The 27,048-nt window shown below is 39.9% G+C and overlaps 1 protein-coding gene across 1 annotated transcript in view; it reads right to left on the minus strand.

Moving 5' to 3' along the window:
• ADSS2 (adenylosuccinate synthase 2) overlaps nt 1–10,571 on the minus strand; it is a 40,232-nt gene extending 29,661 nt beyond the window's left edge. Inside the window, exon 1 of the mRNA XM_042796026.1 lies at nt 10,274–10,571. Coding sequence (XP_042651960.1) covers nt 10,274–10,441 — 168 coding nt within the window. The 5' untranslated portion in view covers nt 10,442–10,571. The remainder of the gene's footprint in view (nt 1–10,273) is intronic.
• Nucleotides 10,572–27,048: the final 16,477 nt, after the last annotated feature.

Genomic DNA, 27,048 nt, shown 5'->3' on the forward strand with positions numbered 1-27,048 from the left:
TGACGTTGCCTTCCAGTCAATAGCTAGGCCTTCTGTGGTTGCTCCAGACTTTGAAACAACACACCAAAGTTAGGGTGGCTGGTTTCATGGTTGGACCCAGTCTCCAATGTTCAGGTTACCAGTTGCTCCCTATGGCACTGCCAGCAAAACTGAAGGAGTAACTGCCACCAGGTGACACTGAACATTTGTGCTGATAACAGGGCAAAACACGAGCTTGCTCAAAGTGAAGGGAGAACCAAACACTTTTTTTTTTTTTTTTCCCCCAGCAATATCAGTTCAAACAATTAATGGAATTATGAAGTTGCGCATCTTAGAAATAGCTGCTTTAATGCAAAAACCTTGATGCAAAAAGAAACAAAGCAAAAAACCACCTCAGCCATGACAGTCTCCTAGTACTCTTTATTTAAAGAGTTGCTGGTTTGTTTTTCAGGGGTTTGTTTGGTTATTTTTTTGTTGTGTTGTAGTGGGGGCTTTTTAAACTTCTGCACATATCCAGCTCAAAATGGTGCCAGTTGGACTGGAATGAAAAAAATTCTTTCCATTTATTTGGCGACACAGCATTAAAGTCATCATGAACAAACAAGTGTGAACCTATGCCTTTCAGTATATGGATTTAGTTTAGGGACTTTTTAGTTTCATGCTCTGATGAAAGAACAATTTTAAATCTTAAGACACAGTAGCCTTTTTTTCTCCTTTCATGATCCTGACACTATTAAGTTAAACTTTTAGAGCATTTTAAGTCATTAAGTGGAATGGTGAAAGTAAGATCAGGCACAAGATCATTACCTAATCTATAATATTTTAAATAAAACCTGTTGTTGCAAGATAACTAAATGCATAAGCTTCTTAAAAAGGCATTATTCCAATTTTACAGGTGTCGTATGCTTAAATCACTTCCTTGAAAAAGCATATGATCCCTGACCACTAGCTGGTAATCTTGAAATATCAAAGCTACTCCACATGTAAAACAGCTAAGTATAAAGGAGACTGACAGAAAGATGCATAGTAATAGACAATTTATCACACAAGTACTATTAGAGTGTCAGCAATCCTGGTAACAAACCCCCATATTTACCCACTTCTAGAAGCCTCATTCCAAAAAACAGTCCCTATGGAACACCACTTCTGAAATATCACTTTTACAGTGGTCAAATGCTCAGAGAGATTACTTTTTTAAAGCAAACAAACTACCAGGTTTTTTCTTCAGCTTGCTAAAGAATACTAGGTAGCCTAAAAATCCTTCTCAGTGTAAGCACCCCACCCAAGAATCTGCATCCGTATATTCAATTTAGATAGGTTGGTCAGTACCACACACAAAACAAGATAGTATTCTAAAGCCCACCCATCCCGGAAAATGGGAACAGAATCAGTTACACGTGCACAGAGGGGGCATAAGATAGCAAAGGTAGCTGCAAGTATTGCACATCTGGGGGCTGTTTGATAAACATTTAGGAAACACCCTTTTTGCAATAGTTTTGAGTGCCTGAAAATACTAATTTGGAAGTAAATCAGTCATTATCTCCTAGGTGACATTTTACTGAAAACAAGCCTGAAATTTCAATAAATCAAACAAGTAACTCCTGCCAGCCAAAAACCACTATCAAAGCACTGGAAGGCAATACTTACCACAAACAATACACTCATGCACACGACAAACACACCAGCTACCAAAATACTGTACCATGGTCCAGACAGTATCACTGGAAAACATACTGAAGACTAATCAATAGTATCAAAGAGGACTATTATTTTAAAAGTATTGACTGAAGAGTATTTCTAATAGGACATCTATGGTAATTTTAAGGTAAATCATTTCATCACTTCCCCTATCTATGCAAAATAGCTTATTTTTCTCTTGCATTCTATAGCTTCTAAATATCTTAACTGACAGCTAAAGTATTTTGGGTGAAGAACTGAACAGAACTAGCAACAGTATTACTGCAAGCACCTGACTACAGTTTTAAGATTTTTTTTCCTTATATCTCTGAAGACTGATACGATTTTTAGAAGTGTAACTCTTAGAAAGGTGAATTCCAGAGCCAAACTGGTAAACACAAAAGAATGTATGAACAACGTCGAAGCAAGACGAGTCTTCTCACTTTGATCCTTCCCATAGCACAAGAGCTCTTTAGCTTGTTACATTCTGCACATGCATAACAGTTTCCAAATAGTGTATAAAGCACAGAGAAGGAGCATTCATAACAACATTTAACAGCAATTTTTCTTCTGGAATTGCATTGTTGTACTAGTCAAAAGCTCCCCAGGAACATTCACGTATTGAGCTGATTCACTGGACAAACAAGAGCCAATCTTTTGGGGGAGTTATGGCAGAGTCTTGATAATTTAATGATGTCAATTTGACAAAAAAGTAATGACTTCTGCCTGTCTAGAAAGTCTAATTGATGACTACTTCACCAACCTTTTTGCATCATGACCTTTATTGTCGTGATTAGAGAGATGCTCTTTTTAGACAAAAAGATTATTTTCTTGCTGAATTAAAATAGCAAAAGAAAGTTTATCAGGTAAGACTTCAGGTTTACAGTGTTTAACCAATCACTACCAAAATTCAGATACCAGAATACTGAAGTTGAAATAACCACCACCTGGGGTTTTGGTTTGGGTTTTTCTAAATATGAAGGTACAACCAGAATTTTTTCTAAGAAGTCATTTATTCAAGAATAACTTACTTGGCCTTCCATAAATATACTTCAGTAACATTGTTTACCAAGGACATAAAAACCTTAAATTAAGAAAGAAAAATTATACATATATATATATCAAACTGGGAGTTATAAGCTCCATATGCAAGCTACATATACAAGCTTCATATGCAATGCCTGCTAACTTAAGAGCTCATCTGAAGCGAAGGGAAGCCAACGATTGAGGAATCATGGATCTCATTTTCCACGACTGAAAATGATACAAAGTCATATTCAAATGATTATAAAGAAATTCTGAACCATAACTTTATCCTCTAGTGACTTCTCTCAGAAGAGTTCCATGCTCACAGGTTTGCAGCCAATCTCACTGATTTACCCAAAAAGCATGCAAAGGACTTGATCACCTGCCCTTCCAGTTTAAGGGTGAAGTATTTGCAATTCTTCCATTTTCCTGGCACAGGGGACTCTTCCAGGAAGAATGTACACACTTAATATATCCATCATTCACTGAAAGACCCTCACTCTTAATCTTAAAATTAAATCTACCTTCAACGTTTAGGGTTTTCCTTTTTAGAAAAAACTGCAGCCTAATAGGAAACATTAATGTGCCAACTTGGATAATTAGCAAAACCAAAAAGGGAAGCAGAGTTGTTTGTTCACAAACTGAAAGCAAAAATACTACTCCTCACTTAAAAAAAAAAAAAAGCAACAAGACATTCTCTGCTTTTTAAAACCTCTGCGTAGAACATAAAGAGCAAGAGTAAATGTGTGCCATGTTTGCTAGCCAAGGAAGCATACACTTAAGTATGAGACATGTGTACATACATAAATAGAATGTGCAAGTAAGACATCACTGCAAAAAATCTAATGCACTTGAAACTAAGATGGAGGAACAACAGCATATCTTTCTCCATTTTAGATCTACATAAATTGAAAATATGCATTTTCTTTTCAGAGGATAGCTTCATTAGTCAAGGGCAGACTAGATGTTAGCATAATAACCAGAACAGTTAAATCTGCTTTGAACACATCAAGACAGGAGAGCAGCTCAAACCCCGATGCCTCACCTACAGCAGTGCTCTTAAAACAGCTAAGCCTGGTCTACGTTACTGCAACTTTAGGTGCATAGGGGAAAAAAATATTTATTAGAAAAGCAGACTGAAATTACTATTAAAAGCATATTGTGGATGGCTCTCTATACTGATAATAAATACAAAAGTATTTAAATCAGCTCTGAAATACTGACATATGCATTTAAGAGAACTATCTACCCAAAACGTCTATGATGACAATCACTGCCTTTTCTTATGACGTGATCATGCCAAGTTGTCTATCTCAAAAATACGATGCCTCAGGGTAGAGCAAAGAAGTCTTTCAAGTTATCTCCTCTAGAATAGGAATTAGTTGTCTAGTTTAAAGCGATGTTATCTCATGCTACGTTGAGGAAGAAGCCATACACTCCTTTCAACTCTCCCCATCAGATGTGTGTGTGCATAATTTTTTCTACAGTTTACTTTTATTGCTACCACATTCCAGCATTCACTTTTAGCTCAGGGCAACCACTGTTGTTTCTGAGCTAGCTATACAAGCGACTGCCAAGTTGGGCAAGAAGCAAGTCAATGTTGCTTTGGCATCATATGGTTGTAAACATTTTCATTTAACTCTTAGATGAAAAGTCAAAAATACATCAAGAAATCTGGATGCTACCATTACTTACAAGATATGTAAGCAAGGCTCCTTCTTGCCAAAATCAGATGCTGGGAATGCTGAACACACCTTTAAAAAGTTGACCAGTCTAGTGAAGAAACATATCTGAACCCCTGTGATTCACCCTAACTAGACGCAGCTTTGCAATTACTAGGCTATTTGCTTCTCATGTCAACACATATTGCCAAACATCTATTTTGAACTTCACATTGCAAACTATCCCCCTTTAAAAAAATATATAATTAAACCCCTCTATGTTTTGGTAGCTAATTCATTCTCTCACATCTCAGATTTTATGCCTAATTTCTTGATTTCTCCACCCTCCGCCCCAATGAACTAGCAGCTAACAAGCTCTACTCTATGATCTACTCTGATTTCAGTATGAACAACATCCAGCAGCTGGCAATCCTCTTCCTTGATAATTCATTCATATTTGTAAGATCTAAACCCAGTTCAGGGAGCCGTCATATTACACACTTAATAAACGTCTCAAAAACTTTGGCTAGACTTCAGAAATTTTTGAATGTGTAGTACAAGAATTGTTCAAGAATTGAACAAGATCAAGAGCATGGTTTCAGGCAGAACATGACAGAATAAAACATTGTTTTACACATTCACCTGTTTTTTCCTAACAATAAAAGAAAATATGAACTTAAGTCTATTAATCTCAAAAAAAACCTCCATACATTTCTCTATACTAATAAAACTTGCTCTAAGGAACTACTATGGAAAGACGATATTCAGAAAGACTCTTTAGAGGTGGTTTTGTCATAGCTTCACCCCATCTGCAAAACCTTACACTGTTGCAATGCGTACGTATCTTAGGTAGGGAACTGGATTCATTATCCAAGTCCAGAATAAAGACCAATCTATCCCTAAGAGATTAAAGACATCAAGTGAGGCAGGCAGATAAGTAACAAGAAAAATGTTGAAAGACAGATTGGTCCAGCACTCCTTGGTTCAGTACACAAAACCCCACTGATGTTTGCTACATTTCACAAGAATATTTAAGGAAGGATATGAAAAACAAGTGACTTTGGGAATAGTTACAGAGAAGATCTTCCAAACTGATGAGGTAGTACAGTAGAAATAAAAAAATGTATTTGAAACCTTAATAAGCTTCTACAGAGAACCAGCCAACCACACAGTAAGCTTTTGTAGTAAGACTGAAAAAACAATAAGAAGTCTGTAGATCAAGGTGTAATTTTCTCTTCAGTGCTATTATAATCTTCTTTGTTAATGGTACAAACTTTTATGAACTGGAAAATCAGATTTCAACCGTTCTTCTGTTTGAAATAACTTAGATATTGCAAGATTGTTTACAATAACAAAAGATCACCTGTAAGTGATGCTCTAAAGCAGGTCTATACAGCATATGATCACTGATGGGGCAGGCCAGAGAACTCATTTTACTGACCTCTCTTTCCTCACCATTATTGGCACATTATTGGCATGCTGTCAACCACTACAAGGTCCAAAAGTGCACCCAACAACAACAACAAAAAAAAAAAAAAAAAAAAGAGAGCCCTAGCTAGACATCACTTATCGAATGCCTGCACAGCTAAAAAATAGCTATAGCAACTGATTCTGCTGTTCCTAATTCTGCATGGTCTGCAAAGGCTCTTAACTAAAACACCTTTTCAAACAAGAATATTTAGAAGAAGATAAAAAGTGGGCTTGGTGAATGGAAGATAAGAAAATTCCAGTTTTTAAAAAAAAAAAAAAAAGTGGCTATATACAGACTGGTGATATGGAGGCATTAAGCAGCACTGGTCTGAGGACTTCAGCCAGCAGTTATGAGCTGATCAATGGTAACTGCTTAACCTCAAGAATCTGCACACTGAAAACTTCTCTACTAACTGTGGCACTGTAATTGTCAGATATCAGGTGATCAGTGCTGGCGTCACTGTACACACTGTTGTTTGAGGGGGAGGAAGAGGAAAAAGGGAGTACTAAGAATCCACACATTGCAATTATCATGCACTAGCTGTTCAGGAGTGGGAATGATGTGACCCCACTGCAGGCAGAGCAGTAATGGTACGTCACAGGCAGACCACTCTGAAATCAGTTGAGAAGATTCGGTAAGAATCTGCAATTCTGTTTGGAAGTAGTAATAGGATGTAAATAGAATTGAAGAAGCAGGAAAACAGGATACTTTAGCATAGGGAACATGGCTTAAAAATAATTTTAAGACTTAGAAATCTTACTCTCCTCTGTGGATTATATACTCGGAATAAATCAGCTACCTCCAATAGTAAGAACAGGAAGTGACAAAAAGTTGCTGATGAAGTGAGTAAATGAAAACAGAATCATGCAGTGTAGACATTACTTTTTTTTTCTGTACTGCATACACTGGTAGATTGGGTGGAGGGGGTGGTGCTAATATAAGAGATACATAGCATACTTTGGTAATGTCTCTGTTTTGATAAAATTATAATTTAAAATAATTTGCTGGCATTAATTTGCCATTCCCATATCCACTAACAAATGAAACTCTGGTAATTGAATTGACTAATTTGGTTGCATTCTGCACTGGTAGGAAGTCTCTTAATCAGAAAAAGAAATGTTTTCCTTTAGCTCTCCATTACCTGTGGGACTGCCAAAATACAATGTATACTTTTAAAAATTGCCAGGTTTGACAGCAGCAAGGCTAGCTGCTTACTAAGAGGAAACTATGTCAATCAAAAAACACAAGAGCACAGTTTTTCTGGCAACTACTCCTGAATCTCAAACCAATTCTTGCTGGTTTACTGTCTGGACTATGATTTATGTGATAGCAGGTAAACAGACTTTGCTCTGTAAGCCACTGAAGACCAGATGTAGGTTTAAGTGCAAAAGTCTCAACAATGCATTTGTTTTATCAGTACTATCATTTTACCAGATACCTCCTAGAGGTAAATGCAGACCAATTCAAATTTAACAGTGGAAGAACAAGTACATACTTTGCCTGCCATGTAGATATGTTTGTATTAACTGTATCTGAACCCTCTGCACTAGCAGTTCCCTCACAGAGCTATCGTAGTTGCCAGTGCAGTTGCATTAGCAACTACATACATGCAGCCCCTGGATGTATTTTAGTTTAGTCTCTTCAAATAGTTGTTTTTGAAACCATAATACTAGTTCTGATAAATGTGAATCTGTCTCCTGAAAGGAAGATCCCATTCTCTTGGTCTCAGCACAAGGTTCCTTTCAACAACCTCTAAAGCTAAGATAAAATACTCTGGAGGGTGATATTTAGAAGTAGAGCCATAACAGAACTTATTTCCTGACACACTCATTCAGCAAATTGTACCTAAGCACCTCATTCTGGATGCCACAGTCAGCTAGCTAAACAAGTGACTGAAGTCATTAGCACACCTGCTTACCTAAGTGACAACAAGGTATGGCCATATATCTCAGAGTACAACTTCTTGCAATGCCTTTACAGACATCATAAAAGTAGATGGAAGTAATTTCTTGCTTCTGGGAAAGGACCATTTTTATGCTCTGCACCTGCACAGAACCAGGGACAGTGATATGAAAGCCACACTAGAGTGTTTCACTGCAAATATAATGCAAGTTTCCAAGGCATATTAGACCCGCTACAACTTCCCAAGACCTCAAAGAAAACAGTTAGGCTAATAAATTTTTCACAAGAACATGCTAGAAATACTTCATCTCATCCACAGGCATTCTAGCAATTCTGTGTTGTAATGAACAGGAAGAACCATCCTAGAATGATTAAGAGTGTAACGGTGAATTAAGAATCAGAAACTCCAATTACAGAAAGCTGATATTAGCAAGTGGCAGACTAAGCATGTTACAATCCTCCTTTCTGGACTTGTTACACCAAGAAAAGCACAAAGCTCATACTCTTAATTTACAAGCAGTAACAAAAACATCAAGAATGTGCTTGCATACACAGCAAGAGGATTTAATAGCTCAGTACCACTGAAAGAGAATATGCCTATAATTCCCTCTCATTCTGAGAAATTGTTCTTTGTGCTTACCCTGTCCTGGGCTCCTCTTCTCATCAAGGTCCTCTGAGCCAATTAAATTCAGTTTTATTTACTAAAACAGTGGAAAGTAAATCCAACGAAAAATAGTTTCCTGCCATTTTGGTGAGTTAAATCAACCTACAGAAGTGTTCAAGTGCCAGAGTCAGTGGATGGGAGGAGACCCAGACAGTACTGCCATCAACAGGAAAAGGAAGAAAGAAGGAAGAACTTCCTTCAGCAGGAGCATCAAGCTGTTAGAAATGGCAGAACAGGCCATGAAACTCAAGCCTGAGATAGCACGTCATTTTCCCCTTTTCTTGATCCTTTCTTTACCCAGCTGATTTGAAAGAAGTAACAAACACATTAAAACACGTGCCCACAAAAATTCACTGTTAGCCTCTCTCCCCTCACCGAAACTTCTTAGCATTAAACATGCACGCTCACCTAGATGCCCTTCAAGTTTCAAGAACAAAGCTGTAAAGGACAAAATGAGTCATCGTATTCTGTAACCCACAAAGCCAGGCAACCATGCCACAGCACCACATCAGATTTTATTATTTAAAATAAATTTTTAAAAAAAACAAAAAAAAAAAAACACAAAAAAAAACCCACAAAAACAAACAAAAAAACCCAAACAAACAAAAAAGCAGAACAAGATACATGGGGGGGGAAAAGAATTCATTTGTGAAAAGTTATTTAAGAATGTTTCTTTACTTCAAAATTAAAGTCTTTGAAGTTCAAGTTTTTGTTTTGTCAGCTTTGCAACTGGCTTGGCTTTAAAAAAAAACGTCAGTTTTATGTGCAGTTCTCATTAGATAATACAACACTTCAGTGTTTGTACTTTTCGGGAAAAGGTACGTTTTTCCAAAATATATTTATTTAAGAGCAAACTTAATTTGTGCGTTTAACAAAAGCATACATATAATGACACTTACATGATGTCTGAACATGCTGTAGGCATTTTAAGCCGCTGGATGTCTTAACTTAAAGAAAAAACCCATAGATAGCTTTAGTTCATTATGTTGGGCTCTACAGAATTACTACACTAGAAACGTTAAGAAAAACATCTCCTCAGATCTGTGTTGTTTTAATGTAGGCAGGTAAGGGCGTAACGCTTGCAGGTTAGACTCACTTTTTTGCTCTTTTACTGGAATACAGCTTCCATACAGCAAAGAAGGAAGAGAGAAAAATGGAGAAAAAAATGGGATTTCATTCACACAACAGGGATCTTGAAGCAAGGGCAGGCGAGTCTTTTAAAAGCTAATTTTCTCTGACGATGACTAAGTTCTTGCGGGCGACATGCAGTAGTACCCTCACGTGCATCCTGTAACGAACTGCGGGTTTCGTGCCGCGGGCCACCGCTAGCCCCCGCGCGGGGAAGGCGAGCACACGGGCGGGCGGTGCGGCCTCGGCCACGGCCACGGCCACGGCCACGGCCACGCCGCCGCCGCCGGGGAGGGCTCCTCGCCCCGCTCCCGGCAGCGATGCTGCGGGAACCGCCGAGCGCGGCCCCTTCCCGGCGCCCCCCAGACAAAGAGTGCGGCGGCGGCGGGCCTGAGGCGGGGGAAGCGACCCCGGGCGCATTCCTTCTGCTGGAGGCCAGCTCTCGGCGCCGAGGAGGGCGCCTGCCTTCCTCCTCCTCCTCCTCCTCCTCCCGCCGGCGCCGGGACGGGGACAAAGGAGGAGCGGGAGGGCTGCTGAGCCCGGCCGCGGGGCTCCCGCCAAGGGCTCCTGCCCCGCCGGCGGGGGCTTCGCTGCCCGGCGGCGGCCGCCGCCGCCCGGCTCTGCGCTGAGGCGGGAGCCCCGCCGCCCGGCCCTGCGCTGAGGCGGGCGCTCGGGGGGCGAAGAGGGGCGCGGAGCCGGCCGGCGGGGCCGCCCGCCTCAAGGTGACACCCGCGGCCTCCCCCCGCGCCCCGGCCGCCTCCTCACCTGGCACCTGCAGACGATGTCGGCGTCCTGCGCCAGCAGGTCCACCACCTTGCCTTTGCCCTCGTCGCCCCACTGAGCCCCCAGCACGACGGTCACCTTGTTGCCGGGAATGCGGGCGGCGCACTCCCCGTTGGGGATGGCGGGCGCCGGGGCGCCATGCTCCGCCATGGCTCGCGCTGCCCGCTCCGGCTCCGCTCCAGGCACATGCGGCAGCGCGCGGCGGCTCCGCTCCCCCCGCCTCCTCCTCGCGGGCGGGTGTTGATGGTGCCGCTGCCGCGTCCAGGTGCCGCCGCCTACCGGCCCCGCCAGCGCACCCTCCCCCCGCCGCTCCCCGCCAGGCAGACCCCTGCCCCCAGGCGCAGCACCCGCCCCGCTTCCCCCCCTCACGGAAAACCGGAGCCGCCGTTGCCGCTCCCGGCGGCTTTTTTCCGTCCTCGCCCTCACCGCCGCTCCCCCGCGCTTAGCAGCCCGGACTACATTACCCAGCGCGCCGCGCGGCCTCCCCCGCGCGGGGCGCGGCGCGGCGCCGGACGCGGTGCATGCTGGGGCGCGTAGTCTTCGGGGGCCGCACCTGTGGCAGGACGGTTCCCGTCCGGTTGCCCCGTGAGCCCCCCGCGGCGGCGCGGGGCCGCGGCCGTTGGGGAGCGAGCGAGCGGGCGGGAGGCGGCTGCGGGCCCTGCTGTGGCTGGGTGGCGGCTGCGCCCTGCGGAGGTGGAAGGAGGGAGCAAGAGGCGCCAAGGGAAGCCGTGGAGGGTTGCCTTTGTGCCTCGGGTCTGGCCTCGGCTCAGTATATATTCAAGCTGCGGCCTTGGCGCTGGTGGCCACAGGCCCCGTGTCTCTTCCCCACAGCTGGCTCTCTGGGGCGCAGCACCCACGGCCTGGCGTGCTGCAGGTGTCCCTGCTCCCCTCCTGAACCAGAACGGCTGCTTCTGGCCCCTGCCAGCTTGGGGGTCCCGGTGCTGGTGTGGCTTCCCGTTTCCCCTCACATCTGCTGTGGGCAAGGTATCCCCGTGGCTCTTGTCGCAGATGTCAAACCTGCAAGCGTGTTTGCAGTGTATTGCAGCTTTGCCTATGTGGTTTTGCTGACTTAAGAATCTAAATTAGTGTTTCTAGAACCAGGGGTTATATGCAAGAGGCCATTTTCACCAGGGACACCAGAACATGGCCCCAAGCTTATTCATGAGGAAAAAAAAATAATGGAAAAAACCAATAGCAGAGAAATGCCTGCATGGTGCATACTTGAGGGTTTAGAAGTGGAACTGATGTCTCAGTGGCTGTTTTCATTCTTGCCTGCTTCACAGAATCAACACCCCAGGGGGAAGAACTTTTTTTTTGTAAAGTAGCTATTAAAAAGATGTAAATCTGAATGATGCAATTATTGCTAAGACAGCTATTCAGAAACCTGAGTCACTGAGCAGTCACAATCTGCAGATGTCTAGCGGGTTGTAGAGTTCAATTTTAGTTGCTTCTTTGCTCTTTCATGTTTACTCTAACCAAGAATTTGAGGATCTATAAAAGCCACTCGAAAAAGTTTAACTGTCTTGTAAAGCTAGGAAGATATATAACAGAAAATTAAATATAAAGTTGACAGAGAACATTTTTTAAAAAAAAAAAAAACAAAACCAAACTGAAAATATCTAAATCCTGAATGTCAGTGCAAAGAGATGCTATGACTAAGTAGTCATTTCAGTACAAAGATGTTGAACAACTGCAAAGGATATGAGGCAATTGTGTGTAAACACTTCAAATAGTCCCTTAAACATTCAGTATAGTCCATAGTATTAGTATTTTTGCTCGTGCTAAAAAAGGACATAGCCGTGATTTCTGCACAGAGCTTGTGGGAAGTCACTAAAAGCCACAAACAAGGAGCTGCTGAAGTCAGTTTCTCCAGTCTTGCTGACACAATGGCAAACTTTGTTTCAGTGCACTTACTTCTGAGGCCGTAGATCATCTCGTGGCTCCACAAACCATGGGCTAGATTGGTGTTTCAGGATACAATTTTCCAGTATAGCTGAATCATATTAACACCTCACCATTGTCAACACAAATACTCGCTCGAATCTCAAAATAAATTTGAGCCTGTCATGGTAGTGTCCTAGCAATGTGGTATTAGTGTAATGCCACTTTCCAAAGAGGTCTCAGGCACACGAATCCATTGTTCTGCTATTTTTATTTGATGTAGAAGAGTTTTATGTTTTGGTATGTTTTCTTCGTGGGTATAGAACCAGTGAAGAAAACTATGAAAGCTTCACTTCCAGAAAACCTGTAAAGATCAAGCTAATCAATACTGATTGGTACTGCAAGGTTTAGAATTTGTATTTGGTAGAATGTGGTATTATGGGTCTGTCATTCCTCCACCCCCTTTTCTTTGCAAACTAAATGGAGGCTTTCATTCTAATAAGGTAAGAGATATTAAATACTCTTTATTGATATGATTCTCTGACTGTATTTATAGTACTAAAAGGTGGTAACTCTTGACCAAAGTACAAACACAAATGATGTCTAATGCCCCTTGTCAAAAACACGCATTTTCTGTAGTACAACTAAGAACTTAAAATAAAACTGCGCAGAAACTCCCAATTGCACTTACTTTGGTTCATTTACTATAAGCATGAAAATCCAGCAAGAGCATGCAATGTTAAAGTACTGTTTTTTTCCTCTAACACATACGGACTGTATTAACTTTTTTTGCGATTTGAGCAAGCTGAATCTGCTCTGTGAGAAGTCAGGTGAGCGTTTAGAGGTGGCACAAAGTGTTAAGAGTTTATGTTCAAGGAATGAAGGAATGTAACTGCCTTCTCTGGCATTAGCAAGCTAGTATATGGGATTGACTTTGTAAAATTGAACCCATGGTAGACATGTACACTGATGAAGTTTAGGTTGTATTGTCTTCTGAATTGTTCAATGTTATTGACTGGATATGAAGAACTGAAGCAGTTACATTTATCACAAATTTCACTTTAATTTGGGTACATTCAGGCTTTTAATATGACTGCATTTCCTGCCTCCCAATAAATTGCAAGAGACTTCAGACAGGAATTTTTAGTGGATAAACACTGAATGGAAGCAGTGTGAGATCTGCATTTCGTTCAGATGTGAAGAGATATGTAGAATTGTTACATATGTATGTTTTCAATTATTTTGGTGAAGTGTCGCATATATTCTGATTAGGTATTTAAAAAAAAATGACACATAAAGTAGTTTAGAGGAGAATTTAGGTAAGAACTTTAGCAGTTCAGAAAATCAAGGGTGAGCATGAATGAAAGAAAAATGCTGTAACAAGCAAAATGGCCAACTGGACTATGAGCTAATACTCAGCATGGCAGATGGGTCACAGAGGACTATTCCTTTCTCCTTATTAATAATTCTTAATTGTGTTGAAGGGCTACTGAACAATCAATACTTTTCTGATACTGTTTTTCCTACTGTAAGCAATTTATGCGTTTCAGAAAAAGAACAGACTGAAGAAACAGCCCTTGGCAATGAAAATGTCAGGGCACATAGTCCGTAATGTGGACTTTCTGTTAAAATTGGTTCTACCTGTGACAATGATATAAACCTCAGATATTTTACAGTGCAGTCGTATCTACACTAGAACAGTGGCTGCAGAAAAGTGGTCTATGGGCCATCATTAGCTAATCTGCAGGTATCCTACAGAACTGGGTTAAACAAAATGTTTAAATTTGTCACATTAACCTCATTAAACATTCAATAAGAGTTAATTTAATTTTACTTCCTGATTATTTACAGCATCTTTAGAACATTTTCCTGTTTTAATTTGATGCTAAGATGTACAGTGGCTTACAAAAAATATTGGGTGTTGGAAGTGCCATAGTCAAAAAAAGGCTAAGAATCACTGTGCCAGACACGGTTGGCGTATGTAGCTCTTCAAACTCTCCAGAATGCTGTCACCTTACCTTAGGAGGGAGATAAATAATTACACAGTTAGGACATACGCAATGTTATTTGAACAGTGTGCTAATGTAATTGATCCCTGCTTGTTGCTTGTTATTACTGTATTTAAATCAGTTTTTCCAGTTAAAATTTTCCTTCATTATTTTTGTTAGATTCATTAATCTTTTTATCATTATAAAAATGAGATTAAGAACATTATAAAATCATATTTGTATATGTTGTCACAATTGATATATTTGCAGCCACTAGCAAGTGTTTTCAACTCTATGGTTAGATATATCTAGAATATGAAGAAACCTTACTTATTGAGTGGGACTTTCCTGATGTATGTACTGCAGAAGATAAAATGTAAGAACTTAAAAAATCATAAACATCACCACAATAGCAAGATTTTTAATTTTGAGTATTTGGGAGAATAGCTAAGATAATACATGATACTTTTGAAATTTCATTGGCAGTTTACAGAAGTACGTTTTTTACATGCAAGTGTAAATATGGTAGCAGCTGACAAGACTGGAGATATACAGGAAAATAAATAAAGCTAAATCCTTTGCTTAGAAATAATATTTGTAAATTGTGATTTGCAAAGACAACTATTTTTTATAATACTAAAAAAAACTAAAACAAAAATTTGAGTTCTTCAGATCTGCATATTCCATGCTTCTCTAAAAGAAAGGCAAACAAATTCCTGTCTTTACAGAGCAGGAATAAAATGAAGTTTTCTGTATATATGATATTCTAAGCTAAATATTTACCTATAATATGTAAATATGAGAAAGGACATATATGGTACAAGTTAGCTTTTATTACAGTGTTCCCCCCAGAATTTCATTGCTGCTTGCGATCCAAGCAGCAGCCTACCCTCCAAGGCAGGTGTAAATAAATTCCCTGTTCCTTAGCATTACAATATGTTAAGAGTGTACAAAGATAGTGTGTTCTTTCTCTATCTTTGCCTTTGACAACATCAGCCATTAGAAGCTTAATAGAATGCATGTGTGAGAGATACTGGGTGATTAATTTTTTGCAGGACTTTATAGATTTATAAATTTCTCGGAATATATCTCAGGGAAAATCAATCCCTATGTAAGGGAAACAAAAAAAAACCAACAAAACCTCAATGAATGTGTGAATCCTTTTGCTGTTTTTATTCATTAAAACAGGATGCCAGATATTGCACAATATGTGACTAAGAAAGATCTTGAATTTGCTGAAAGCTTTTCCTTTTCCCTAGGTCTGTTTTTTTATTCGAATAGTTCCCTTATCTGAGTCATTACAAAAGTGTCAGCTCAAGGGAGGGGAGCACAGTAGCCCCAGTTTATTTCAGCTTTTTCTGTTTGAAAACAGCACCCTGAGTTCACCATCTCTTGAAAGCATCACAAGGGCTGTGGGTGAGACCTACTGCATCAACCAAGATTGTATTGGGTTGTTAAATATAAGTTAGAATAAAGATTTTTGTCTGTGTTAACCTGTAACCCATAATCCCCGAGTCCTGATAAATCCTTTTGCTATGAATCCTGATGTTTTGGGACAAGACAGGATGAGTCTAAACTGGTGAATGGGGTGAAGTGTGACCTTAAAGGCAGGTGATCAGGATGTGTAGTCCTCTGGAATGACCCATACAACATTCTTAGGGAGCTCAGGGGCTGGGAAGTGTGCCCTGCCGGTTATCTGTCATTAAGGGGCTTGTTTATAGAGCTGTTGAGATACAGTCGTCTCGTAGTTCCCCAGAGTGTCACTGATACTGTATAGTAGCTAGGTTGTCTCACATACATATAAGAAAAATTTGAGCCAAAAGCTTAATGAATATTTTACACGCTTTTAGGCTCAAGTTTCTCCCACATTCTTTCTTTTTTTTTTTTTTTTAAAAAAAAAATTTGGTCCAATGTGCTTATAAGTAATGCCCTATAACTATAATAATTCAGTCTTAGAGATTCAGATTGTCTGTCACTGGAGTGTTGAACTGCTAGATTGTATTCTCTCTTTTATATAAATGTGGGGTTTTTCTCTTGCACAAACTTCTGAAGAGGACCTCAAAATCCTAAATTTTCAAGATTTAACCTAAATGGATTCTCAGATGGACGTATCTCATGTTAACTAGTGTTAAACACTGGTTATGTGTGGTGTTTATCTTTAAAATAAATAATTTTATTTCACCATAAACAACACTGAACTGTCCATTTGCTGGGACTTTCAGAGTAAAACCAAATGTAAAGACTGAGGTAAGCTGTGAAAATAAATTGTGAAAAAATTAGCTGTGGTCTGATCATTGCGTATTTGGTGATGGTTTGGATGCACATGTCTCTCATAGCATCCATAGTCTGTTGTGAAATGGAGTTCCAGAACTGAACATACTGTTTACAAAATAACCCATCTTTATCTCTAAAGGTTGTGAAGGAAAACTTCCAAGTGAGAACAGAGTGTAACTAGTGCAGAGATGGTTCATTTGCTTGCAAAATGAATCAATACATTCTGAGATTTCTGATAGCCTCTTTTATTTTATTGAAATGTTAAATATTTTACACTTATTCCTTTAACATCCAGTTACTCTGCTTGCTCCACAGGCCTGTCTGCATCCCAGATCTTCTCTGGGGACAAAAGGCAGCTGCTTATTATATATATGGGTACAAAAAACCTCAGCTGCTTCACAGTAGTTTTTGTAATGAACACCGAGTGTTTTTATACCAAATGCTGTAGTATGAATAAAGCTTAAAAAAAGTGTGGGACAATATTAATGGATTGTAATCTTATATTAAATGAGATATAAGAAACCATTGTGCAGACATTATTCATTTTCTTATGAAGTTCATCAGAACTCTTGATTCTTAAATGAGTTTCTAATAATAGTATCTCCTGCCTGTTACACTGGAACAGCACAGATTATGTGGATATTGTCACAAATTGCCACCATGTTTACCACAAAAAACTTGGGATTTGACTAGTTAGGATTTTTTCCAGTATTTTGTAGAGAATGTAATTGGAGGTTTGGTTTCTGAATTGTAATTGGTTTTAGACCTGAAGAAGTTCATGCGCAATCCTTACTGCGATCAATGACCAGAAGGAACTGTAGTATCTTTTACAGGGATTTGTTTTGCCAATTGACGGGGTTAACACAAAGGACACAGACACCAAGCTAAAGAAATAGGCTTATTTTACTTTAGTAGAAATAGAAATTTTACTATAGTAGAAATAGCAGAAAGAATAAGCAAGGTAATGCACCTAGACATTACTATTTAAAGCTAGCTATAGTGATTAAGAAAGATACATCACCAATTGCCCTCATACTTTACCATCATCCAGACCCGTGCATCAGCTGGGGAGCCCCGTCACAGCGAAGGGTCGGAGAGCCTTTCCCGGCAATTGGGAAGTCCTACGCAGTGTGTCCACTCGTAGGTGAGGTCTCCGTCTGTGCTGTGAGAGGGTCCAGCTTTTATACAGTTTAACAAACAAGTCTAAACAAAACGCACAGGAGATACCTGGTAGATTGATATGCCTCACTCAGGCATGTCCGGATCTGGCCAGGATCCGGGCATGTCTGAGGAGTTTCTGTTTTTCTTTACATTTGGGATTTATAGTTACTTCCTATTGTTTACTTATAGTTCCCAAGGATTGTTCCCAGGGTTACATTTTCATGCTGATAAGATACTGGTTGCTTCAGTCTGCTGATAAGATGCTGATTGCTGGTCGGGGAATTCACTCAGAAGTCAACTTTGGTTTGAGGCCTATTGTTTGGGCCCCTTTTTGTTTCAATCGGTCCTTTGACTTATGAGTGAAGATCACGACCCTTTTGGAAGAGCCCAATATGTTTGCTCTATCCATTTGATACGATAACATACATAACAATTATATAAAGTAATAATAATAATGATAACTAACAGTATTACAAGAGGATGTATTAAGAAATTCAACACTTGGGTTGCAGAGGATGAATATCCAGTAAAGATGTCCCACCAGTGGTGTGCAGTCTCCTTTTCCATCTGGCTAGCTAGCGACATTAGTTGATTCTTTGTGATTACAGTCTGTATCACAGAGTCTGACAGAGTTCTATTTCGTCGTTCTAAGTGTCGTCGCAAATGTTCTGATTGTTCCATGATGGTTTTCAGTGGAGTCAGGGATAAGCTGATTCCATTAAGTTCTAAGCTTTGGGGATGCCAGTACACGTTTAGTCGTTCTTCATGCGTTGAATAAAAAGTATACATCTGTCCGTGCCAGATGAGGTAGAATACATTTCTGAGGCATCCCGAAAATGGAGTACTTAGATTATACATTTCTATAATATTTTTATCATTTGTTACTATACAAACATGCTTAGCACTAATTTCTACAAACATATCAAAGCTTTTGGGCAAAATTGTCCATTTACACAGATTCACTGAATGTTCCAATAAACATGGTTCATATAACCGCGAGCTTTGTCCACACAATAAACCATTTGCTGTGGACGTACACAAATCTAATTTATGGGTTCGATTCCTAGAGTCTATATAATCTCCCTCCAAGTGGGGCAGCCAATATTCTGGTTCAAAGGGTGGTTTTTCCCCAAAAATTACAGGCAGTACTAGAAATTTACACATAACTTCAGGTTGGCTAACATCATAGTGGATTATTTGACCAGCACAGAATAAATCTGTGCACTGCACTGTCTGTGGAGATAATTTGACCCAATGGGTTTGAGGAATCCATTTCTTAAATATGTTTCTCCATAACAGCTCATTATTAGCTATTAAGTACTAGATATAGTGACATTTGAATTATCTGTAGGACAGGTTACAAAAAGACGTCCACGATCTCTCCATCGTGATGCTGGTCCTGAAGGCCACCAGTATGTACATGTTTCGTTATACTGAGTACTGAAAGTAAGATTGGCTATGATACAGGCAGAATTGGCTTTGCATCGGAAATCATCCTGTTGTCTTGTCTTAGTTGCATTTTTCCATTGCCACCTAAGCGGTGTCTCTCGTGGACCTTCCAATGGCCATCCTGGTGTGAAACCTTTCCCAAATGGACCATGATGATACACAGGCAAATCCATCTTAGCAGGATCTAAAAGATAGAATCTTAAGACATCTAGTTATTCTCGCAGATAACATTTAGTCGCAGGAACATATTCCCATTTTTCCTGTCCAGGTTTCATGATTAAAACAGTATTGTCTTTTCCTGTGGCTATTACTTCAGCTGATTCAGGAGGTCCGCTTGAACTCTGGACCCATACTTTAGCTTCGTTATTGAAATTAGTTGATCCAAACCCTTTATCTCCACGAACAGTGGTGACTTGAGGTGGATCCCCTTTTTTCACAATTGCTTTCAAAACTGGCAATATCAATAATTGTGCGAGTTTTGGGTAATACTTCCCGATGCCCACAATGCCACTGAATTCCTAAAAAATTTACAGTTTGGGATGGTTCTTGAATCTTGTTAGGATTAATTTCCCAACCTTTCTGTCTCATATGATCTACCACCTGTTCAAGTATTTGTTGTACTTCCTTCTCATCATTTCCCTGAATTAGGATATCATCAATGTAATGCACTATTTGCATATGAGGAGGCAATTTTATCTTATCCAGATGCTCAGCCACTGTCCGATGGCAAATGGTTGGACTATGCAGCCATCCCTGAGGCAATCTGGTAAAGGTATACTGTCTTCCTTGCCAGGTGAAGGCAAATTGGTCCCAATGCTCCTCTGCAATTGGGATAGTGAAAAAGGCGTTAGCTAAATCTATTACAGCATACCAAGTCCCTGAATGCTTTTGAACCTTTTCTATTAAAGTAATAGTATCTGGTACAGCTGCTGTAAGTGGTGGGGTGTGTTTATTTAATTCCCTAAAATCTACTGTCATTCTCCATGACCCATCACTTTTCTTGACAGGCCATACCGGATTGTTCCAAGCTGTGGTAACTGGTTTCGACACTCCTGCATCTAATAAATCTTTAATTGTCTGTGATATCTCCTCATGCCCTCCTGGAATTCTATATTGTTTCATAGTCACTAATTCAGTAGCAGCAGGAATCTGTACAGGAGGCATTTTCACTTTTCCTACTAAAATTGTTTTAATACTGATATGATTTTTTACCCCAAACTGGTACTGACCGTCTGGGAGATTCAAAGTTAGTCCCTTCAGAATGTCTATTCCAATTATGTATTCAGGAATGGGGACAATCATAACTGAATACAGTCGTTTTGGGAGGTTTCCTATTTTCATTTCAATTTGAGTTTGTACAGCTTCAATTTGTTTCCCTCCCAGACCTGTAATGATTACAGGTTGTCCTTTAAATTTCTTTGGATTCCCATATATCAAGGAGGCCTCCGCTCCTGTGTCAATTAAGGCTTTTACTGTTTGTGAGGACCGGTTTTTCCAAAATATTTGGAGCTCCACATGGGGCTGTCGGTCCTTCCGTGCCCATTGCACTGGAGCTTGGCCATAATTTCATTCCTGTTTACTGCTCTGGACAATTTCCCTAGTCTCCTTCCATGGGTATAAATCAGAATACAGCTCCCAATCCCCCCTTTCCCCCGGAACAACTGATCTGCCCACGGAGGGCCCACCGTGTGCAGATGGGAAGTCCCGTTGAGGCTCAGGAGGAGGTGCTGTAGGCTGAGTTACCCCTGGCTTCTTAGTTTCAGAACTTTGCACTCTCCTGCTAGGCTTATTCAGCCCTCTTTGTTTGTATATTCGCCACATCTCGTTAGTTGGAACACCATCAATCTTTTCACGAGATAGGCCATCCTTCAGTAAAGCTGTAAACATTTCTTTGCGAGAGACTCTGTTCTCATTTCCTTTAGGGCTGTCCCGAGTATCTCGGTTTCCTGCGCTTCCTCGGGGGCCCCATTCTCCAAGATCACCTAGTTGCTGTATCTTTTCAATTATTTCATCAATGGGATTTCCGGTCTCATTAATTAAGAGAGTCATTATTACATTTTTATATGCTGGTGGGGCAGTTTTAATCAATCGGTTTCTATGAGTGACAGACAAGGCAGTTTGCATCATTCTGTCAGGGTCTCCTATAAAGATTGCCAATTTCATCCCTTCCTCCTTCATCCGCTGTATACAATCTCGCAAAGTATACCAGGGACGTTCCCCACCTGGCCAATCATTCTCCGTGGGGTATTTATTATTACATCCCCGGGCAGCCAAGGTTAACAAATTTGTATCCTGAGGATTATTTCGGAATGCATCTTGCACAAAGGAGTCAGAACTCAAAACTAAAAACTTCCTAGAGTCCTCTGGATCTAGGGTTACCCCTGCTGCTCCCTGATCGTGCAAACGCACCATCCAAGAGAGCAGGGGTTCCCCCTGTCTCTGCTTAAATCTTTCAATTATATCATTTATTTCATGCTGAGTATAATCTTCAATCACATCCTTCCTTACTTGTTGCCCGTTAGTATCCAATTCTATTTTCCGTCTCCACACTGGTTTTACATCCACAGGTTCATCTGAGGAACCAGCCTCATCAGAACCTGTAGAATCCCAAATATCTCCATCCCATCTGTCAGGATCCCACTGTACCCCTGCTTCTGCAATCACAGCATGCACTTTCCTATGGTTTACTCGTCCCCTTCTTTTCTTATACTTATACTGTGCAACTCTTACTGCAGCTCTTTCAGCTACAGCCTGATAAGTATCCAACTTATCGGCAAGCAACTTGTTTTGACACTGTAACATTACAATTTGATTCTGCAAATCACACATCTGTCGCTCCATGTGGGAGCGCTCTAACAACAGTTTTTCTTTCTGTTGGTGCTGTTTCCAATATGCTGTTAACAAAACCCATCCCCGTCTTCCCAAACACACAATTTCTTTTCCTTTTTCGATAGATAATTTTTGGATACATTTTAATACATCCAGTGGTTCAGCTTCTTTTAGCCGACTTTCCCACTGTTCACATGGTCCTCCGACCTTAGCCCACTCAAGAGCCAGTGAACTATAAGGAAGGTCTTCCCATCCAGGAATTTCAGATGGAGCTGATTCATTACGTTTAGATTTAAAAAATGACATTTTGTTCTAATCCTGTCCGTGACGCCAAATTTGTTTTGCCAATTGACGGGGTTAACACAAAGGACACAGACACCAAGCTAAAGAAATAGGCTTATTTTACTTTAGTAGAAATAGAAATTTTACTATAGTAGAAATAGCAGAAAGAATAAGCAAGGTAATGCACCTAGACATTACTATTTAAAGCTAGCTATAGTGATTAAGAAAGATACATCACCAATTGCCCTCATACTTTACCATCATCCAGACCCGTGCATCAGCTGGGGAGCCCCGTCACAGCGAAGGGTCGGAGAGCCTTTCCCAGAAATTGGGAAGTCCTACGCAGTGCGTCCACTCGTAGGTGAGGTCTCCGTCTGTGCTGTGAGAGGGTCCAGCTTTTATACAGTTTAACAAACAAGTCTAAACAAAACGCACAGGAGATATCTGGTAGATTGACATGCCTCACTCAGGCATGTCCGGATCTGGCCAGGATCCGGGCATGTCTGAGGAGTTTCTGTTTTTCTTTACATTTGGGATTTATAGTTACTTCCTATTATTTACTTATAGTTCCCAGGGTTACATTTTCATGCTGATAAGATACTGGTTGCTTCAGTCTGCTGATAAGATGCTGATTGCTGGTCGGGGAATTCACTCAGAAGTCAACTTTGGTTTGAGGCCTATTGTTTGGGCCCCTTTTTGTTTCAGGATTAAGGAAATTTGCAGTATCATGTTGAACCCCTGTTCATGAGATAAGACTGACTGTTACACAGAAGTGAATGGTATTGGGTCTATGTCCCCATTTACACCTCCATTGAAGGTGGCACAGAAACATGTAAACTGCATAAATCTACATACGATTCAGAAAGGATCTAATATACAAGCATGAAAAAAAAAAAAAAAAAGCCCAAACACACTTAATGTAAGAAACCTCTTTTAATTTCATGTTTACTCTCACCCGTTGGGATCGCTACGACATTTTTTCATGAACATCAAAACTAATTGTTGCCTATTTGTGTTCTCCTCCTATGCCACTTTTCCAGTGCAAAACCTTAGTTCTCTCACATTTATGTTTCACCTCACCATTTCCATCTAAATAATTCTAAACCCTACCCAGGTTTCAAGCTCTCTTGTTGCCTTTAATATTTTGATTTCCTATCAGTATCTCTTGAGCCGTTTCAGAATAGCTTCAGCTGTTTGAATTTTCACCTACTGGTTGAACAAGAGGTAGCAAATGCTGTGATCAGTCCTAATCTACATAACGTGATTACTGACCAAGGCTTTAGGACCTTGAGTTTCCAAGTATGCTTGTGTGTTCGTAAATAGTCTCACGGAATTCAATTGGTCTATTCATAAATCAAAGCTTTTTCTGCAAGTAATAAAGCAGTATATAGATGTATATATTTGACACAAGTAAAACTGAAACTAAACTAGGAACAACAGTGTATCAAAGAAAAACATGTTTCTGTCATCTAGACATTTGAGGATAAAGAGCGGCACTCGCCTGCTTCTGATCATTCTAATTGTTTCACATGGCATGTGACAGCAGCTTCACAGACAGACAGGTAAAAGGGTTTTTTTTCTATGTAAACATTTCTGGAGATATATAATAGTAACATTTTCTAGCAGGGATAATATTTTTAATGATTTATGTGAAGAAATTAAAAACCTGACAGTTTGGAATTTCTGATTTTTGGATAATGTTGATTATTGTGTATACATATATATATATGTATGGGTCAAATTGAGAACTCCTTTATTTGCATGTTGAATTAAAATCCACAGATGGTGAAAAGAGGACCTTTTGTTCTTAGTGTAGGCCTAAAAATTAAGGATATTGACATGTTGATTCAGATGTAGCACTGAACAAAAAGCCATTGCCTAAGGTAAATCAGTGTTTCAAGACAGAATTGAAGAAGGCAGCTTATGAACAGTCGATTACAAAGAAAAGAGATGAACTTGAGAGGACGTATGTCTAACAGGTCTGAAGATTATTGGAGAGCCTCCTACCTACTGTTGAATGCAGGGGGTTTTTGATTGCAGGGGCCAGAAAGAAGTGCGGGCTTCTTGAAAGGAGACAACTGTAGAAATAGAATTATCTTGGATGCTGCTGCAGGATTCCAAAGAAAGCTATGAGAAGGGAGAAAAATGAGGCAGCGACTTTATTCTTTTGTCTATGTATTTGTCCTGCTTCACTAAAATAATGATTTATAAACCTCAAAACGTAAGTATGTGTCCCTGCACACCCTAATGTATCTGAAGAAGGCTATGTCAGAGTGAAGCTGCAGCTAAAAACCATGGGGTCGAAAAAACTTAAATCAAAAATAATTGAACAGAATGTGCCACTTGTGTGGAGGGAGAGAGCATCCTCTTGAAGTGTGCTAGACAGGCCAAGAAAAAATGAGTAGTGAAGCATAAGAGCACATATTTTAACATACTAAGAGCAGACAGGAACCCTGGTGGCTGTCAGGCTAGGAAGCCTTACCAGAGTGATGATCACCTTATACTCGGAAGCACTAGGAAGAAGGAAAGACAAATTCTGATGATCATGAGACTACTGAAAAATTTCTGTAGATTTTCTGAATAAAACCAGTAGTTTTTAGGTGAAAACAGTAACTTGTATTCTGCTTCTATCATCCATGGAGTTTGCCAGTATTTGGCCTGCTTTATTTATTTAGGAGGAAGACATCTATAATGCTAGTCAGGAATATTTTCAATGGCATACTTTTGTTTACGAAATATGTATACAAAGTCCTGTTTCTCTAAACAGAATAGCAAGAAATAGCAGTAGTTTTCATTTTCACAGTTTTTGAACCCCTCTGATAACTCCTATGTAATGCAAAGCATCATGTGCTTGCCCTCAAAGCCATGCAACTGTTCTATCTGTTCATTTGTACAGTAGGCTAGTAAGCTCCTTACGCAGATCTTTTTCTGTCAGTCCCAAGGTAAACTTTCTTGCATGTTTTCTGGTTTGATTAGTGTTAATATTGCCTGAGAATGTCTTCCTACATTTCTCGGATACTATTGCAGAAAGGGGCACTTAATTGCTTGTTTTGTTTTGTTTTGCTGAAAGGAATACACTTAGTGCAGTTACCAAACTTAGAAGCCAAAGATAGATAGCCCTAATAGCAGCAGTCTCCCTCATCCTAGAAGAACCATAGACCAGACTTTTTTTGTTCTACATCAGTCACACTAGTTAGAATTACTTGTGTCTTTGCTTGAAAACTGCTTGAAATAGTAATATGGAATTTTTTTCAGCAAATTTGAAGAGAATCAGTAGATTTTTAACATTTTACTTGAGTGGTGATTAAAACATGTTTCCGTATTATAAATTTTGATCCTTGTCTACCGCTTCTTTTTTCCGCTTAAACTGATGGATGAATTCCTGACCTTTTTTGAAGGCAGTGAATGTTTTAGCGCTGACTTCATCAGAATTAACATTTCATCCAGGATGTTTAATGGGGTCTGATTTCATGCCATCCTAATTCTGCTGTATTTCTGACATCAAAGGTACAGGAGTTTCCCTGCCTTTCTCTCGCCCTTGGACCTTACCCATTCCAGCTGCAGCAAGAGTGTAGAAGACTTGGAGGCCCTAATTCTAACACAAGCAGCACTTTGTTCCCTACCATGTCATTAAAGAGAGGAACATGTCTCCCTTATTGGAGAGGGAGGTCTTCTCCTCATACAGGGCACGACACAGGGCCTCCACTGTACGCTCTGATACAGCAGGTGTACTTCCTTGCAAACTGATCTTTTTCATCTGATAACTTTAAATAAGGTGATGTTTTCAGAAGACATGCTTGATTTAAATAGTACTTATTTTCAGTAAGAGAGAAGCTACATTATAAAAAAGCCTGTGAAAGATGCTTAGAGTATGTTTTTCAATGAGAAACATTAGCAAATATGGATCTCTCTTTAAATATTCAAATATTTATGCAGTGGAACAACCAAAGCCAATAGGCTGAAAACATTATTTTAGACACAGTATACACATCTCACATAAATCATGTAAAATAGTTTTATTCGATAGCAAGCTTTTTAATTATAATTTAAAGTAGTATGTCATTTATTATTTTTTGTAGAACAGATCCACTCTCCGTAAGTGAAAGCCAGGTAAATTTAAGTTTGAATGTGTTCTTTGGCCTTATATCTTAATTTAGCTCTTTTCCATTTTTTTTTTTTTTAATTTTTTAGGGAAAGCAATTTTGACACAAATTCAGGCTGATTAATGGCAGACTTTGACAGACAAAACTATTATTAATTTCTTTGAATTTGTGTACTTGAGATTTTTAAAACATGTGCGACATACAATAAATCTGATTAAACATTCCATTGGTACAGTAAACTAACTTGTTTATAAAATTCCTTATTTCATAGCATCTGCCAAATTTGATATAAAAAGATGATAACATAAATTATTTCCTACCTCACCCCCTCTCTGACTGTGAGAGATTGTGATCATGCGGGGAAATATGAAAACTTTAAATAACAAAAAAAGTGTCCTTACTAACAAACCGAATTCGTAAGTAGTTTGCTAAAAATGACTGAACTTCGCAGCTGTGGAAGCAAGCTTGTATCCTCCCTGTGCAAGTTGTCCTACTCAGCCGCCTCTGAGCAAGCAGCTGTATGATTACTCAGCTTGCCGTATTCTAAGGACAAATTGCAAGACTTGTCGTTTTGATTTGAGTAGATGAATAGGAAACTGCAGGATGCAAACTGTAGGATGTAAACTTGCAGCGTGTCAGCTGTTTTATGGTAACTGCCTCTGTGCACACCCTCACACCACTATACTTTGTGCTAAAGGTGGTGAGTCTGCCTCACCGAATGGTTATTCCTCTTGCAGGTACCAAGAGATGGAAATATCAGGTGTTTGCCTTCTTCCTGACTGAAACAGCA

The sequence above is a fragment of the Tyto alba genome, unplaced genomic scaffold (assembly GCF_018691265.1).
Source record: "Tyto alba isolate M040663 unplaced genomic scaffold, T.alba_DEE_v4.0 Super-Scaffold_22, whole genome shotgun sequence".
Classification (NCBI taxonomy): domain Eukaryota; kingdom Metazoa; phylum Chordata; class Aves; order Strigiformes; family Tytonidae; genus Tyto; species Tyto alba.